We start from the raw sequence: 19769 nt of genomic DNA on the forward strand, positions 1-19769 counted from the left end.
TCATGTAAGAGTGTGTGTTCGTACGTGTGTGTGTGTGTGTCTGTATCTCATCTCTGTACTGAGTCCAGCCAGCATCTGGGAGAATCCCAGGAAGTTACTCTCTCCCTCCATCTTCTGACACACCCTCCACTTCTCTAACATCATAGTCTGGAGAAGATGAGGAGAGAGGGATGAAAAAAGAGGGATGAAGAAAGAAAGGAGGGAGAGGAGGGAGGACATTGAGACAACTATATTATGATACTGTACATACTGTAACATTATAAGCAATATACTTGCATAACGGGCAACAGTGTGTGTGTGTGTGTGTGTGTGTGTGTGTGTGTGTGTGTACCTGTAGGTGTCCAGCAGACGCCAGTCCAGCGTGGTTGAAGTCCAGAGAGAGAACCAGTGGTGAAGTGAGATGAGGCGTCGCTGTGCTGAGAGCTCACACACCCAAACGACCTCAGGATCGTAAACACTGCCTGAATACGCTCCACTGGAAACACACACACAAGGAGAGACAACATTCTACACACAGTGTGCTATTACCTCACACCCTTCATAAATACACAAAGATTTCATATTACATTACGCAAACAATGCACGCAATGCACACACACACACAAAGCACTCACCACTGACGCTGTCTCCGACCGTGCCAGCCTGTTTGAGGAGTGTGTGTGGGTGAAAGCTTGGCAGGAGGTGGTCTTGCCCGTGCCACTGCGTCCCACCGCGCACACACTCTGGTCCCTGCGCGTGCCTACCTTGGAGACATACACACGCCTGACTAGAGCGGCCAGGGCAGGGGGAGCGTCCCACACACTGTCCCCACGACGGGAATGAGGGGTCTGGGGAAAGGAGACCACAACATTCCCTTATCATCTAGTTCCCGTGGAACTACAGCAATATAACACCTTGCTCCTATCACTGATGGACCAGAGAGTAGACACACTGGGTTTCCCGGAATGAATCACTCAGCAGAAACTAGCGTTCCTGCAGTGTGTGTGTGTGTGTGTGTGTGTGTGTGTTGACCTTTCCGTGTTGGTTCAGCGGCGGCCAGAAGTTGAGCAGGTTGGGTCCAGCGTGTGTGAGGGGCAGGCTGGCTTTAGCTCAACTGGTTAAAGTGTGGAGCACTCCACACTCAGGTCACTCAGGTCCTCACACAGGTTCAACTCAGATGGATTCAACTGGAGAGAAAGAGAGAGAGAGACTTCTGGATGTCATGCTCCATGACATCATGCAGTGTTCCGTCTTCCCCCATTCTAAACTCTCACTAGGCCTGCTCGGAGATCTGGGGTTCCCTTGTCTGGTTTCAGCTGAGTGGCTGGAACACAGAACCCACCAATCACAGACAATCTCAGTATAAACCCAGCAATTGGCAAGTCTCAGGACAAAGCCATTAGTCACTTAAAGCTAGAATCCTTAGTTGCTACATCCATTTTTGGATTTAAAAAAATTATTAATATATGCTCATTAATTCTTGAAGAAAATAACTTATAAATGCTTCATGAGCTTAGATCCACTGTCATACCCCATCAGAACCCAAAATATAAGCTTGTTTTACTCCAATGTTTGTAAAAAAAGGAAATATAAAGAAACACTGTATAGCCTCAAAACACTTTATAGCCTAGTAAACGTTTGGAAAAAAACGTGTTTTAACGCATACAATGCTATTTCACAGTAAACAAATTAACATCAAGAAGGGCATTCGACATGCACGACATGCACTTACACAACTGACTGATGATTGGCTGAGAGAAATTGTTCATAAAAAGATTGTGGGGGCGGTTTTGTAAGATTTCAGGGCAGCTTTAGACATTATCGATCATAATCTGCTGCTGGAAAAACGTGTGTTATGGCTGCTATATTGTGGATAGACAGTTACCTGTCTAACAGAAGACAGAGGTTGTTCTTTAATGGAAACCTCTCCAACATAATCCAGGTAGAGTCAGGCATTCCACAGGGCAGCTGTCTAGGCCCCTTCTTTCAATCTTTACTAATGACCTGCCACTGGCTCTGAGTAAAGCCTGTGTGTCTATGTATGCTGATGACTCATCACTATAAACGCCAGCTACCACAGCAGGTGAAATCACTGCAACACTTAACAAAGAGCTGCAGTCAGTTTCAGAATAGGTGGCAAGAAATAAGTTAGTCCTAAATATTTCAAAAACTTAAAGCATTGTATTTGGGGCAAATCATTCACTAATACCTAAACCTCAAGTAAATCTTGTAATAAATAAATGAGGAAATTGAGCAAGTTGAGTAGACTAAACTGCTTGGAGTAACCCTGGATTGTAAACTGTCATGGTGTAGATCAGTTGGTAGAGCATGGCGCTTGTAACGCCAGGGTTGTGGATTCAATTCCCACGGGGGACCAGTATGAAGATGTATGCACTCACTACTGAAAGTTGCTCTGGATAAAAGCGTCTACTAAATGACTCAAATGTACATGTAAAATGTCAACGCATATTGATGCAACAGTAGTGAAGATGAGGAGAGGTCTGTCCATAATAAAGCACTGCTCTGCTTTCTTAACAAGGCAGGCCCTAGTTTTGTCACACCTGGACTACAGTCCAGTCATGTGGTCAGGTGCCACAAAGAGGGACTTAGAAAAATTACAATTTGCCCAGAACAGGGCAGCACAGCTGGCCCTTAAATGTACACAAAGAGCTAACATTCATAATATGCATACATGTCCTGGCTCAAAGTAGAGGAGAGATTGACTTCATCACCACTTGTATTTGTGAGAAGTGTTGACATGCTGAATCCACCGAGCTGCCTGTTGAATCTACTAGCACACAGCTTGGAGACAGCTCTGAGACAGGATTGTGTCGAGGCACAGATCTGGGGAAGGGTATTACATTTCTGCAGCTTTGGAGGTTCCCAAGAACAAAGTGGCCTCCATGATTCTTAAATAGAAGAATATTGGAACCAACAAGACTTCCTAGAGCTGGCCGCCCAGCCAAACTGAGAAGATGGGGGAGAAGGGCCTTGGTCAGGGAGGTGACCAAGAACCCAATGGTCACTCTGACAGACCTCCAAAGTTCTTCTGTGGAGATGGGAGAACCTTCCAGAAGGACAACCATCTCTGCAGCACTCCACCAATCAGGCCTTTATGGTAAAGTAGCCAAACGGAAGCCACTCCTCAGTAAAAGGCACATGGCAGCCCGCTTGGAGTTTGCCAAAAGGCACCTAAAGGACTCTGACCATGAGAAACAAGATTCTCTGCTCTGATGAAACCAAGATTGAACTCTTTGGCCTGAATGCCAAGAGTCACATCTGGAGGAAACCTGGCACCATCTCTATGGTGAAGCATGGTGGTGGCAGCCTCATGCTGTTGTTATTGTTGTTGTTGTTGTTGAGTGACAGGGACTGGGAGACTAGTCAGGATCGAGGGAAAGATGAACGGGGCAAAGTACAGAGACATCCTTCATGAAAACCTGCTCCAGAGATATCAGGACCACAGACTGGGGCCACGGTTCCTCTTCCAACAGGACAACGACCATAAGCACACAGCCAAGACAACGCAGGAGTGGCTTCGGGGCAAGTCTCTGAATGTCCTTGAGTGGCCCAGCCAGAGCTGGAGAGGCCTGAAATAGCTGTGCAGCGACGCTCCCCATCCACCCTGACAGAACTTAAGAGGATCTGCAGAGAAGAATGGGAGAAACTCCCCAAATACAGGTGTGCCAAGCTTGTAGCGTCATACACAAGACTCAAGGCTGTAATCGCTGCCAAAGGTGCTTCAACAAAGTACTGAGTAAAGGGTCTGAATACTTATGTAAATGTGATATTTCAGTTTTTTTTATCTGCTTTTGGTTTTTCATGATCCATTTTAGAATAATGTTGTAATGTAACAAAATGTGGAAAAAGTCAAGGGGTCTGAATACTTCCGAATGCACTGTATGTGGTAGTAGAGTAGGGGCCTGAGGGCACACACTCAATATGTTGTGAAAGCTGTATTGTAATGTTTAAAAAAATATTTAACTGCCTTAACTTTGCTGGACCCCTGGACTAATGGAGATCCATAACAACTGCAAATACAAAACGTGTGATACTATGGATGGTCAGTCCTTGCATTGAATTTGGGAGTGGTTACATTTCTCCAGGCCCATCCATAAGCTTTTCATCAAAACACAGGCGGGATGGCCGCTTTGTTATTGTTTCAATTAAGGATTCCAGCTTTAGAGGCACCACAAGATGTGTTTGATGTTAACAGGGAGACATTCTTCTATAGTTAATTAAGCACTGTATATTTGTCCCAACATGATTTATTGTTGTTTTTGTGGAGAAAATTTCAGTCATAGTGGAGATTTCCTGGTTGTGATTCTAGTCTGTATTCTCAGTATTGTTCTCACAGCACAACTAAACAGAGATTACCAGGGTTTATGTCTCAGGGGATTAAACTCTGATATGCATCCCTAATCTCTGATCCCTGTGAGTGAGTGTGTGTGTGTGTGTCATTCAAATCAATCAAATGTATTTATAAAACCCTTTTTACATCAGCCGACGTCACAAAGTGCTATACAGAAACCCAGCCTAAAACTCCAAACAAGCAAGCAATGCAGATGTAGAAACACGGTATGTGTGTGTGTGTGTGTACCAGGGTTCATGGGATGTGTGTGTGAGTATATGAAAATCTAATAGGATTAATGCTAGCTAGATGTTGTAGTAATAAATATGTGATTCACCTTAAAACTATTTTATTTTAAATAACATTTTCAAACAGTACATTTATATTTTCCAACGGGGCTATACATTTGGGTGAGTTTTTTCCCCCCGCCTGAGTAGCCTCGTTTCACTGTCAAAAATAAAATAAACCATCTAGTGTTCAGCGAAATAACACAATGTCAAATACAGGTAGCCTAGTCAAATAATTAACATCCAATCACATTAACCGTTACTCTCTCGCGGGAAACCTTCACTCTTGCGCAGACATTTAGAAATGAAACATGACAATTGGAAAAATAAGCCACGGGAGTTTTTGGAGCGAGATTAAAGATGACTTTTGAGTAGTAAGACATGTATAAAAGCAACAGATACCATTAATAAGAAGGGGCAAAAGCGTCTTATATGGTAAGCTACCGAGTGGCTAGGACAGGCAAACCCCATACTATTGTGGAGAACTTAATTCTTCCTGCTGCTGTGGATATGGCTGGGACAATGCTGGGGGAAAAGGCGCAAAAAACTATACAGACAATGTCTTCATCAAACAACACTGTTTCACGACGCATCAGTGACATGGCAGGAGATGTTTTGAAACAATTACTGCTTCGTATACAAACCAGTGAATTCTATGCGTTACAGCTGGATGAGTCAACAGACGTGGTGGGCCTGGCACAGCTCCTGGTAAATGTCCGTTACGTTTATGGGGGTGTCAATTAAGGAAGACATCCTCTTCTGCAAACCCCTGGAAACCAGGACAACATGATAGGATATTTTTAAATATATCTTGCTCGTACAATTCTTGCTCGTACAATATGCATATTATTATTACTATTGGATAGAAAACACTCTCTAGTTTCTAAAACCGTTTGAATTATATCTGTGAGTGAAACAGAACTCATTTGGCACAAACTTCCTGACCAGGAAGTGGAAAATCTGAAATCGATGCTCTCTTCTGGGTCCTGCCTATAAACGGGCATGAGACCTATTAGTATACATGCACGTCATATACCTTCCACCGGATGTCAAGATGCAGTGAGAGAAGAAATTGAGTGTTTATCTTGGTCTGAGATGGAATACGTCCTCTTGGAATGACGTGTCACCGATTTCTGGTTTTCAGGAAGGCGCGAGGAGGACAGTGGGATTGCCTTTTGAAAAGCTGTCGTTATAGGCGACTACTATCTCCGGCTTTGATTTTATTTGATACATGTGACCATATCATCGTAAAGTATGTTTTTTCAATATAGTTTTATTAGATTTTTGAAATTTATTCGGGACGTTAGGCGTGTTGCGTTGTGTGCCTTTGTTCAGAAAGGAGAGCTTCGGGGCCTCCCGGGTGGCGCAGTGGTCTAGGGCACTGCATCGCAGTGCTAACTGCGCCACCAGAGTCTCTGGGTTCGCGCCCAGGCTCTGTCGCAGCCGGCCGCGACCGGGAGGTCCGTGGGGCGACGCACAATTGGCATAGCGTCGTCCGGGTTAGGGAGGGTTTGGCCGGTAGGGATATCCTTGTCTCATCGCGCTCCAGCGACTCCTGTGGCGGGCCGGGCGCAGTGCGTGCTAACCAAGGGGGCCAGGTACACGGTGTTTCCTCCGACACATTGGTGCGGCTGGCTTCCGGGTTGGAGGCGCGCTGTGTTAAGAAGCAGTGCGGCTTGGTTGGGTTGTGCTTCGGAGGACGCATGGCTTTCGACCTTCGTCTCTCCCGAGCCCGTACGGGAGTTGTAGCGATGAGACAAGATAGTAATTACTAGCGATTGGATACCACGAAAATTGGGGAGAAAATGGGATACAATTTAAAAAAAAATAAAAAATAAGAAAGGAGAGCTTCGAGCCACTTGGCCAGTGTGCTTGCTAATTCAAGAGGGAAAAACGATGTTCTAAATCCAAACAACGACTGTTCTGGACAAAGGACCCCTTGTCCAACATTCTGATGGAAGATCACCAAAAGTAGGACCCATTTATGATGTTATTTCATATATCTGTCGAACTGTGTACTAGTAGTTTTGCGCCCAGGTTTTGGCCACTCTCTCGCTATAACATAAGCCTTATGTCGTAATGAAGATATTTTTAGAATTCTAACACTGCGATTGCATTAAGAACTAGTGTATCTATCATTTCTTATACAACATGTATTTTTTTGTAATGTTTATGAATAGCTATTTGGTCAGAATAGGTTAGAGTCTAATAGAAATATCCGCACATTCTGGGAAAAAGAAGCTACGTTAGCATAATGGATAACCACTGATTTCAGCTCTAAATATGCACATTTTCGAACAAAACATAAGTGTATGTATAACCTGATGTTATAGGACTGTCATCTGAGGAAGGTTTATGAAGGTTAGTGAAAATTAATATCTTTTGCTGGTTTATTCGCTAACGCTAATGTGCCTATTGCTATCGCTAACGTGCCTTGATGAATGAATGCGGAAGTGTGGTAGGCTATTGTAGTAAGCTAATATAATGCTATATTGTGTTTTCGCTGTAAAACACTTAAAAAATCTGAAATATTGGCTGGATTCACAAGATGCTTGTCTTTCATTTGCTGTACACGATGCATTTTTCAGAAATGTTTTATGATGAGTATTTAGGTATTCCACGTTGGTCTCTATAATTACTCTGGCTGCTTCGGTGCTATTTTTGACGGTAGCTGCAATGTAAAACTGATTTATACCTCAAATATGTACATTTTTCGAACAAAACATAGATTTATTGTGTAACATGTTATAAGACTGTCATCTGATGAAGTTGTTTCTTGGTTAGTTTGGTTGGTTCTTGGTTAGTTAGGTTGGCTTTGTGCATGCTACCTGTGCTGTGAAAAATGTCTGTCCTTCTTTGTATTTGGTGGTGAGCTAACATAAATATACGTGCTGTTTTCGCTGTAAAACATTTTAAAAAAATCGAACATGTTGACTGGATTCACAAGATGTGTATCTTTCATTTGCTGTATTGGACTTGTTAATGTGTGAAAGTTAAATATTTCAAAAAAATATTTTTTGAATTTCGCGCTCTGCCTTTTCAGTGGAATGTGGGAGGAGTTCCGCTAGCGGAACGCCTGGGCCAGAGAGGTTAACAAGGACAGCACACAGGTCTTTCTGTCATTGTATGATTTTTTGTGTGCAAATGAACTCAAGTTTACAGACAATGTCAAATGTGAAATAGCGAAGCACCTGAGTGAGCTGGGTGCGCAATTATGCACGTACTTTCCCGAAATGGACGACACAAACAACTGGATTCGTTATCCCTTTCATGCCTTGCCTCCAGTCCACTTACCGATATCTGAACAATTACATTTAATTTAATCAGAAGCCACTGCCAGATTTCTGGATTGGGCTGTGCTCAGAGTTTCTTGCCTTGGCAAATCACGCTGTTAAGACACTGATGCCCTTTGCAACCACGTACCTATGTGAGAGTGGATTCTCGGCCCTCACTAGCATGAAAACTAAATACAGGCACAGACTGTGTGGAAAATATTTTAAGACAGACTCTCCAATACAACCCAACATTGCAGAGTTATGTGCATCCTTTCAAGCACACCCTTCTCATCAACCTGTGGTGAGTTATTCACCATTTTTGATGAACAAATAAGGTTTTATATGTAAGATGGCTAAATAAAGAACAAAATTATTATTTGTGCCCTGGTCCTATAAGAGCTCTTTGTCACTTCCCACGAGCCGGGTTGTGACAAAAACTCACACTTATTCTTATGTTTAATGAATGCATCGTATAGTGTGTGTGTGGCAGGCTTACAATGACGACAAAAAACAACATTTGAGAGTGCGCTGACCCTGGTGCTAGAGGGGGTACAGCTGGAGGTTGAATGTTTGAAGGGGATACGGGACTATAAAAAGTTTGGGAACCACTGCTCTAGCCTAACGACTCACACTAAATTCTTCCGCTGCTCTGCCGTTCGCTACATACTATAGTCTGAGACGGCCGTCATTGAAGTGTTTTGGAGTGACGAGGGGCGCTGTACAAAACAAAGTCATCAGCGATCGGATGTTCTTTAAGCAATCAGAGAATCAAAGCCCGTGAAGAATTTTCAACCCGCCGCTTCAGCCACGTGTGTTCTGGCTCCCGCAGTACGAAGGGCTGGATAGAAAAGCAGTGCTAAAACAGGGTGCTATTAACACACCGACCAATCCCACACAACACATACAGGGAACCACACTACATTACCACCACTTACTCAGGCTAAAGCCCTCCTTGTGGACGGACCACACATTCCCGACTTCATGCCACACATCCCTCACCTGGCAGAGAGAGAGGAGAGAGAAGGAAAGAAAGCCGGAGAGAGAGAGCGAAAGCCAGAGAGAGAGAGAAGAGAGAGAGAGAGCAAGAGAGAGAGAAGAGAAGAGAGAGAGAACCTGTTTCTCAAAACCTGTTCACAAACCTGTTCTACTAACACACTGAAGCCTCAGGACCAGAACATCCAATCAATCAGAATAAACCAAATTACAACACAGTCAAAACAAAACTACATTGCTTATTGGGAAACACAAGCACAAACACAAAGCAAAATGCAGTGCTATCTGGCCCTAAATCGACGGTACACCGTGGCTAACTATTTTACCATGGTTACTGATCAAAACCTTAGAAAAACCTTGACAAAGTACAGGCTCAGCGAGCACAGCCTTGCCATTGAGAAGGGTGGACACAGGAAAACCTGGCTCCCTGTAGAGGAAAGGCTGTGCAACCACTGCACAACAGCAGAACCTGAGACGGAGCTGCATTTCCTGACAAAATGTGAAAAATATAAAACAATTAGAGTGTCATTTCCCCAAATTTGAAACCCTTATTCAAGGTTTCAAAGACCTCTCTGATGAGAGTAGGCTACCCGTCCTGTTGGGGGAGGACGCAGAGAGCTGTGGGTTGGCAGCGCACTACATTGCTGCCTGCCATAAGTTGAGGGACAGTGTCTGACAGACCAATCAACCTGCACATGTACTCTACTGTATGCTTATTGTTATTGTTCAATGTATGGTTATTTTGACCCTTGGTTATTGTTGTTACTGTTGTCCCGTTGACAATTTTGATTCTCTTTGTTTTTTTCATATTGTAAATATCCAAAATAAGCTTTGGCAATATAAAGCAAATTGAATTGAATTGAGAGAGGAAAGAGAGAGAGAGAGAAGAGAAGAAAGAGAGAGAGACGAGAGAGAGACGAGAGAGAGAGACAAGAGAGAGAAAAGAGAGAGAGAGACGAGAGAGAAAAGAGAGAAAGACAGAGACACAGAGAGAGCGAGAGAGAGCGAGAGAGAGAGAAAAAGAAAGAGGCGGAGGGAGAAAGAGAGATGCAAAATTGTGTGTATTCTACAGCATGTAGTGTGTGTGTTCTTTAGAAGGTGTATGTTCCAGGAAGCCAGGTAGCCTAGCGGCTAAGAGCTACACGAAGAAAGAAAACACCACATGACTCATGCCAGAGAACACTGCATAACGTGTCTCGTGCTCTACAAAACACGCTGCTAGAAAAACCGAGTGCCTTTGCGACGCCCCAGTGCAGCAGGTATGCATAGCACGCATACGTTACGTACATATCTTAGGACATGACCACGTGACAGCATACCGCTTCCCTCTCATGTTCTGTTATGATGTCTGTTGCCCCTCAGGCTCCTGTCTCTCCTCTATCACTCCCTCTTTCTTCTTCTCTTCTTTCTGCTCATCTTTCTTTACTTCCATTTTTGGCATCTTGACATCATTTGTCACCTTTCCCTGACTTCACTTCCTGCCCCTGCTTCAACAGCTCAGCTTTCATTTCCTGTTTCTGCTTCAGCTGCTCTGATTTCCTGTTTCAGTGGCCGCTTCCTGTTTGGCTGTCTCCCCCAGGGGTGGGCTCTTGAGTTTGGGGGAGAGGCATCGCCGGGGCGTGGAGGTCTTGAGATCTGATTGGTGGGGTGGCGGCCTCGCTCTCCATTGACCAACTGCTCGTTTCGCAGGGCCATCTCGGCCTCTAGGATTGGTGGAGTCTGATCCGGGAGGAGAAACTGCTGCGCCAGGTTGTCACTCAGTTTACTATGCTGGAAAGAAACAAGATGGACGCCACCACAGTTAACTGCAGGATTTGCTGTGATTAATCGCAAACTCAGAATTTGCTCAACTTGAGCTGTGATTTAAGACTCACACTGTCGTGTTTTAGCTGTATAGAATTTGGGATGTTTTCAGTGCATTTTAAACACTTTCAGACACTGTGATTAATAAAATCAAATCCATAAAAATGTTAACGAGTTAACTGATTAACTCTGACAGCCCTAATTTTCACAGCATGTATTTGAACTGGGCCACAAACCAGACTCAGATTTACTGTTAGAAAAAGGCGCAATACAGTCTACAGGACAGGCTCAGCGGCTATATACTGTGACAGCAGGCTAGCTCAGACACACACACACACACACACTAGTGTGGAAGAGCAAATATTATCTAAGTTTAGGACTGCAGTTCACAGAGTTTCCTCTTGTCCACTAACAGGTGTGAAATACCGCTGTGAATTACTGACATATATAATTTCAACTGTATGTAATAATTCCTGAACTAGTCTATGACCGGTTTACTACTGGTTCATTAATAACAGAGGTGGTATGATCAGTTTAGACCTGCTGTTACTGTGGAGGCGAGAGGACAGAAAGGTCAATAGGACAACTCTCCTATCCTCTGCTCAGGGGTGGTCGAAACAGGTTACTCATCCATTTGAATGATAATACATACAGTACTAGAATATAGGAATTAAAAAGAGATGGGTGATAGAGAGTGTGGTGCTCTGGTTACTGTATGCACACACAGGAGTGGTTGTGTTTGCAGACGGTACATTCAAAGCAGTGTGGAACATACAGTAGACTACACAAATAATTACATATCCAACACACACACACACAAACTGGCTGATTGTTCTAGAATACACACAACATGAAAACTCATTAAGTACACACATTAAGGGAACACACAGGACTCTAGAACACACATTAAGGGAACACACAGGACTCTAGAACACACATTTAGGGAACACACAGGACTCTAGAACACACATTAAGGGAACACACATTTAGGGAACACACAGGGTGAGGACCATTCCAGACCATTCTAGAACACAGAGTGAGGACCATTCTAGAACACACAGAGTGAGGACCATTCCAGACCATTCTAGAACACAGAGTGAGGACCATTCCAGACCATTCTAGAACACAGAGTGAGGACCATTCTAGAACACACAGAGTGAGGACCATTCCAGACCATTCTAGAACACAGAGTGAGGACCATTCCAGAACAGTAATGCCTCGTGCCACATCATCTCTGCGCCTCCCTTCTGCTCCCAGAGCTTTAAGCGTGAGGACAGCGCCATGACAACGGCTGCTGGGGGAGGGGTCAAACAGTCAGAGGTCAGCCAGATGTGATGTCAGAGTTGGGGGGCGGGACACCACAGAAACGGTGATACAACCTGAGGATGGAGAGAAACAGAAATAGGAGAGCGAGAAAGAGATAGGGATGGAGAGAGAAGATTCAGAGAGAGATGGAGAGGGAGTAGAAAAGAGAGGGATGGAGAGAGAAGATTCAGAGAGAGAGAGAGAGAGATGGAGAGAGAGTAGAAAAGAGAGAGGGATGGAGAGAGAAGATTCAGAGAGAGATGGAGATGGAGAGAGTAGAAAGAGAGGGATGAGAGAGAAGATTCAGAGAGAGATGGAGATGGAGAGAGTAGAAAAGAGAGAGGGATGAGAGAGAAGATTCAGAGAGAGTAGAAAAGAGAGGGGTGGAGAGAGAAGATTCAGAGAGAGATGGAGATGGAAAGAGGGTAGAAAAGAGAGAGGGATGGAGAGAGAAGATTCAGAGAGAGAGAGAGAGAGAGGGATGGAGAGAGAGTAGAAAAGAAAGAGGGATGGAGAGAGAAGATTCAGAGAGAGAGAGAGAGAGAGAGAGAGAGATGGAGAGAGTAGAAAAGAGAGAGGGATGGAGAGAGAAGATTCAGAGAGAGATGGAGATGGAGAGAGTAGAAAAGAGAGAGGGATGGAGAGAGAAGATTCAGAGAGAGATGGAGATGGAGAGAGAGTAGAAAATAGAGAGGGATGGAGAGAGAAGATTCAGAGAGATGGAGATGGAGAGAGTAGAAAAGAGAGAGGGATGGAGAGAGAAGATTCAGAGAGAGATGGAGATGGAGAGAGAGTAGAAAAGAGAGAGGGATGGAGAGAGAAGATTCAGAGAGAGATGGAGAGAGTAGAAAAGAGAGAGGGGTGGAGAGAGAAGATTCAGAGAGAGTAGAAAAGAGAGAGGGATGGAGAGAGAAGATTCAGAGAGAGATGGAGATGGAGAGAGAGTAGAAAAGAGAGAGGGATGGAGAGAGAAGATTCAGAGAGAGATGGAGATGGAGAGAGTAGAAAAGAGAGAGGGATGGAGAGAGAAGATTCAGAGAGATGGAGATGGAGAGAGTAGAAAAGAGAGAGGGATGGAGAGAGAAGATTCAGAGAGAGATGGAGATGGAGAGAGTAGAAAAGAGAGAGGGATGGAGAGAGAAGATTCAGAGAGAGATGGAGAGAGAGTAGAAAAGAGAGAGGGATGGAGAGAGAAGATTCAGAGAGAGATGGAGATCGAGAGCATTGAACGTTTAAAAGAATTGTCCAATACCTTTCTGGTGACATGTAGTAACCGCGGTGAAGTTGACAATGCAGGATGAAACACCTCACGATGTGGTGGAATACCATGACAGATCACTCAACACCACTAAACATACACACACCAGCTGTCTCTCAGAAATGTTAGTCCTTCTAGTGAAGTCATGCACACACACACACACACACACACTTGAATATCTGCACAACCTCTCACAAACGACTGTTTCTTCTCCCACCCAACACAGTCCCAACCTGGGTCTCGTGTACGCCACTCGTGCCCTCTCCTCTCCAGTTTCAGCCTGACTCAGCTGTCCGTTCCATTGGGCTTCTCAGACACACACCTCTGGGGCCCCTGGCCCTCAGGACCTTACAGACACACACACACACCTCTGGGCCCCTGGCCCTCACAGACACACTTGCTACCTGCAGCCCCTGCCTGGAACACCAGCGGGCGTAGACAGACAGAGACCTGTTGGGTGAAGGGCAGCTCAGGTAGGAAGGAGAAAAGTGGTGCCTGGTTTTATGCAAGTATTGGGTCTAGGGATGGACACACATGAAGACATACCCTGTTGTGGACCGTCTCGAAGCAACATAACACCAACGAAGCCTATTCATCTCTGAGAGGGATGTAGGTTAGTAGGACAGAAAACCATCTTCAAAGATATTTATACTTCAGTGTTTACCAGTTGATTCACCATAACACGTTCTTGGGCAATATGTAAGCAACCGCTTAAGTGTGCCAGATGTAACCGTGGCGACATGACGCAGTGTCAACGGCACGTTCACGGGAACAGGGGCTTAACTCCAGTGGTTTCCAAACTTTTGTCTCCCGCCGGAAGCAATCCCAGTTTTCTTGTGACCCACCAAATCAACACAACTGTGTCATTACAGTAGCTACAACCAGGTCAACATAGACAGAATTGGCCATGACCTTATCCAGTCTATGTGGGGGGACTCTGTTCTATTTGTCTGAAACTGCAGACTAGTGGCACTAGGGTAGCTACTGTAACCCAGGCTCTCTCCCTTGTCCTCCCTCTCCCCTACTGCTTTTCTCTTCCCCTGTCCTATCCTTTTCCCTTAACCCCCTTCTCCCCTACCTGTGACTCAGTCCACCCCGGGCTTTATAAATAACATTATGAGAACAAACTCGCTTTTCACAAACTATTCTCTGGCATGTCACAGAAATACATACTAAACACATAATTCGCTTACCTTATGAAGGCTATTAAATCAATGCAGGGACTCCAAATGTACTGGTTTATAATCCCAATCCTGCCAGGCCAAAGTGAGAGGCTTACTGTCCCACAGTCAAACAGAAACACACACACACACGAGCCGAGTGGGGCACCCATCAAAGCAGTCAGAAAAAGAATGACAGACATCTCTCTCACACACACACACACACACACACGAGGCAGCTTGCCTGCCAATAGATTGTGCCATAAATATAGTGGGACGGGGGGGTAGTATGGGATACTACCCTGTTAGGAAAACGGGACGCTAGTAAATGAGAAGGGAGAGAGAAAGAAAGAGAGGGGAGAGAGAATACAGTTGGGGGAAAGCAATAAGGGTTAGACAATGTTGCAAACTAACATTCACCCGGTGTCTTCAATTTGCCTCAGGCTAAGACCCCAGGCCCAAACTAACCAACAGATGACTAGCATACAAAAACAGAGGCGAGAGAGGGGAAAGCTGGAATGTTTTGGTAGTCTACTGGGATATGGACATAAGCGTGATGGATTGTTGTTGATATTGGAAGAGTGAAACGCACACAAGAACTCAAAAGCCCATTCCAGAGCAACAGCTAGAAAAAGCCTTGTATCTCTGTCTTGAGGGGTAGTCAGCTGTCGCAGAAGCATCGTAGAGAAAGGAAGATGGCTGGAAGGGGGGGGTACCAGAAGGGTGAGGGAGAAAAGTAGGGGAGGGAAAGGGGGTAAGAAAATAAGAGGAAGGGAGAAGAGCTAGGGGAAGTTGAGAGGAGGGAGGGGGACAGAAGCGTTGGGGAAGGGGGAGGAAAGAGGGCTGGGACCTCTGACCTATCCCAAGAAGCCTCCAGCATCCCCTTCTGCACAGTATACAAAACAGGTTTCAGAGGGAGGGCACATCAAGTGGGACACGGTCCAAGAACCCTTTTTTTTTTTTTTTTTAAACGTAGGTTTGGATTACTTTGATGTTGTATTATTATCATCAACAGTCCAGTGTCTGTGCCTCATGAAGAAATACACTGTTTTTACATTCAAACGTGGAATAAAACAGCGATTAATTTACTCAAACTTATTTCATTAGTTGGATGTTATGGGAAGATAAATTGTCACTAGACGGTTGGCTGCTGTTACCACAATATTTCTAAAGAACAAACATTACCCCCCCCTCCATGTTAACATTTGAACATGATCACTAATTGACACTCATACCTCCCTTTGATATCATGACACACTATGTAGTGTACTAAAGTAGTGTCCCGACAGGTCAACAAACCACACGTTACACAAAGCAACACGGACAAAAGAAAATGATGTATTTATTTCTGAACTGTTTCATATAAGCAGTCCAACACATATGCTCCTAGCGGTCTTAAAAACAATATAACAAAATTCATTAAAACAAAATGTAATAACAATAATCATTTAATAATATTACCAATAACAGTAATCATCATCGTCATAACTTTAATGGTAATAGTAACCCAAAGCCAGTAGTATTTGCGTTTGTTTGTGGCACGTGTCAAATCATTTGTCTGGTGGTGTGTAAACCGGAGTATTCTATAGCGAGACCCCTGGCGCGAGCTCGTAGACAGAGGGCGCTATCCCTCCCCCCCCCCCCTCCCCCCCAAAAAAACACGCAATAAATATGAAAGAGCAAGAGTCCGGGTATTCAAACAAAAATAATCTGGCAATTTGAAGGTACGATAGCTAAAGTCTTTATGTGCAAGATCCAAAGTTTTCACCACAAACAGATTTACACACTTCAAAACCCCGACGCTCACACAGAGCATCCTCAGCTGAAGATCGTCTCTACATCGTGAAATCTTCTTAAATAAACCTAGAGCATTTGTCATTTAATATACACACATATATTCATTCATATATATATATATATATATATATACTTAAATTTTTTTAGTTTTTTTCTCCTTCCTATATGCTGCCTCTTTTCATTGTCTTGTTTTGTTGTCAAGCTTGTGTGTGCGCGTGTTGATGTTCGACATAAACATCTCCACTAAATAAAACATACTGACAAGCGATTGAATGCAGCGCACACACACACACACACTCATGCTTGTACACACAACACACACACACACTGAATAGACCCATTACAACCAAGCCCTGTGTGTGTGTGACAAGTGGAGGTGCTGAAAGCCAGATTCACTCCATGCTGACACACACACAACACAACACACACACTCTTCTATTCCACATCCCCAGTTTGGTCAGTTTTGTTCCCTTTAAAAAAGACCCACTCCTCAGATTCAAAAGGTTGAGAGAGAGAGAGAGTGTGTGTGTGGCCAGACGCTGGCGCTGAGGGGTTCGTCCCCGCAGGGGCCTGTTCAGATAGGAGGATTCTCATTGGTCCAGAACAGTCAGCCCAGCCAATCAGAATCAATCAGCGACAGGTATTTGGCACATTGAACATCGAGTAACACATTAGGTTAAAAAGGTGAGACAAAACCCTTTCATTTTGGTAAAAAAAAGAAAAAAACGCCCTGAAGAGGTATCTCTCTAAAACGACATCACTTCCCCTGACTGACCTGTGTAGGCCTCTAAGAATATCAACACCCCCCCCCCCCCCCCCCCCCCCCAACACATAAACCCTCCTCTACCCCCCCAGCCACACGCAGGTCACAGCTGTGGAAACGCACGGATATATCACAGACGAGGAACCTTCTACTGCATGGAAGAAGAGGGGGGGGGGGGGGGGGGGGGGGGGACGACGACGACCCCAGAAAAACCCAGAAATTTAAATTGAGTGAACAAATCCTTTCTCCTCTCTTTTCTACAACCAGCTGCGCATTCATGTCCTTCGCTTAAACGGACATGTCACGGATGCAGCCACAGCAGCACAGCTGGTTCTCCTAATATATAAAGCCAGAGAGAATTGTGGGTCTACCATTCTGGGTCACATTCAGAAACAATCCATAGGTTCAAACCGGACTGAAGGGGACTAACAGATTCGGGTTCCGCGTCACCTACCACCTCTCCCTCTCTCTCTGCACTGACCTACTTATATGGCCAATCCTGTGTGTGTGTGTGTGTGTGTGTGTGTGTGTGTGTGTGTGTGTGTGTGATCTACATCTGGATAGCTGCAAGACTACGACATACACATTAGAGCTGCCCTGACACAATTACAACTTCTCACACAGCAAAGTATCCGTCCCCGCTGGGGTTCAAAACTCACATACAGTCCCCGCTCTGAGGTACGCATACTGCCAGGTGAATGAAAGACCCCCCCCCCCCCAACATTCCTAAAGAGAAGAGTACAGATTCACATACGAATGCAAACGTGTGGTAGAGCAGTACTGGAGTAAAGGACTGGAGGAGATGCACAGAGAACGTCTTGGCCTTCGTAGACACCATCCCCGGTTCCCATAGTTTCAGGTGCAAACATCCCCCCCCAGTCTATATGGTTACCAAGAGCCGTGCACGAGCTGCATCGGAGAGGTTTGTCCGTGGCGATGAGAGTTCCGTGCCAGAGAGTTCTGTATCCGGGGGGGGACGCCTGCTTTCAAAACGGGTCCTCCTGGATGCTTAGGTGACTCAAGAAAATATTGACATTGGCACTTTATGCATTTCACTGATGGAGGGAAGACGGAGGGGAGGGATGGAGGAGGAGAAGAGGGTAAACGTCTTTTCAAAAAGTCAAAGCAGTCATCTTTCTCTCCTTCGTTCGTGCTCTGTGGAAGGAATGAAACCTGCTGCCAACCTCTATGGCCCCATCTCTGGACACACACTCACAGCTAACACACAGGGACAACAGCGTACACACACACTTACACACGCGCAGGTCACTGCCATTCTCTCGGTTTGTCCCGGCAGGTCTCTCTGCTTCCTGTCCTCCTCCCACCATCTTTCCACTTCTCCTCTCCACTCAGTCTCTCCTTTCCCTTCTTCATGAGCTCACAGGAGAGGGACGTTATTGGTCCGACCCCTCTCTCCAAGCGGTGCCATTGGTCCAGATACTCACCTCCTGCTTTAGGTCCCCGCCCCTCCACTACAGCCAGCCAATCCCGTGGAGAGCGGCCCGGCAGGTGCATGTGGCTCGGGTCCAGTCTCAAGACGAGGCTGGGGGGAACGAGGGACAGAGGGAGGGACGGGTGGAGAGAAGAGGAGGTGGGGACAGGTGCCCTAGTCTTCCCTCTCCTACTCGGGACTGGCGTTTGCTGCTCTGCCGGGTTCAGTTGGTGTGTGCGCGCTCGTGTGCGTGAGGTCGGCTGTGTGGAATGCTGGTCCATTGGGGGGCGAGAGGAAGAGGGATGCGTGGCATCGCTCCAGGGTGCGGTCGGAGAGGGAGGGCGCTCTGGTTCTCTTTAGGTACACGCATGGTCCGATGGTACGTTTTTGCCTTTCGGTGTGTGTGTGTGACAACAGAGGAGAGAGGCTGGCAGGCTTGGTCCATACACACGCCAGAGTGAGAGTGTGGGGCTTTATTGGATGTGTGTGTGTGTGTGTGTGTGTGTGTGTGTGTGTGTGTGTGTGTGTGTGTGTGTGTGTGTGTCTAGGACTTGGGGCTGTGGCGGGCGGGTTCATATGGGATGAGGTTATAGGATGCGGTGTGTGTAGGTGTGTGTGTAGGTGTGTGTGTGTGTGCGGCCTACAGGCCGTTGCTGTTGCGGTGTGTGAGAGGAGGTTTGGAGAGCTCCACCCCCCCAGCCCGACCCTTCCCGATGACCTTAGGGGCGCGACGCAGCAGCTTCTGGGCCTCAGTAAATGCCTCGGTCAGCTCTTTCTTCCACTGGACAAACTCTGGGTCACTCTGCAGAGACAGAGATAATAAACATATTATTACACACACACACCTTCCATTTTACTAACTTCTAATAGAATAATTAATAATACATAAAAAAAAAAAAAAAAATTACAGACTAGGGCTGCAAAAATCCGATGGCTTTCCCAAAACTTCCAGGTTTTTCAGAAATCCTGCTTGGAAAATACCTGGTATTGGGAGGGTATAAGCAGGAAATCTGGAATTCTCCATCCAGGATTTCTGGAACACTTGGGAATTTTGGGAAAGTTAACTTTTTAGGGATAGGGGGCAGCATTTTCACTTTGGATGAATTGCGTGCCCAAATTGAACTGCCTCCTACTCTGTCCCAGATGCTAATATATGCATATTATTATTACCATTGGATAGGAAACACTCTGAAGTTTCTGAAACTGTTTGAATTATGTCTGTGAGTATAACAGAACTTATATGGCAGGCAAACTTCCAAACTTCTGAGGCTGGTCGATATTCAACTCATCGCCTGTTCAAATCCCAGTAAGATATGGATCTGTTTGCACTTCCTACGCCTCCCACTAGATGTCAACAGACTGTAGA

General features: G+C 45.4%; 1 protein-coding gene and 1 pseudogene across 2 annotated transcripts in view; both read right to left on the reverse strand.

Moving 5' to 3' along the window:
• LOC120021862 overlaps positions 1-18486 on the reverse strand; it is a 39115-nt pseudogene extending 20629 nt beyond the window's left edge.
• Positions 15730-19769, reverse strand: part of LOC120020946 (beta-adrenergic receptor kinase 2) — a 50627-nt gene continuing 46587 nt past the window's right edge. For both annotated transcript variants that reach the window (XM_038964592.1, XM_038964593.1), the window contains one exon: positions 15730-19205. In XM_038964592.1, coding sequence (XP_038820520.1) covers positions 19044-19205 — 162 coding nt within the window. In that variant the 3' untranslated portion in view covers positions 15730-19043. The remainder of the gene's footprint in view (positions 19206-19769) is intronic.

Source organism: Salvelinus namaycush, chromosome 26 (assembly GCF_016432855.1).
Source record: "Salvelinus namaycush isolate Seneca chromosome 26, SaNama_1.0, whole genome shotgun sequence".
NCBI lineage: Eukaryota > Metazoa > Chordata > Actinopteri > Salmoniformes > Salmonidae > Salvelinus > Salvelinus namaycush.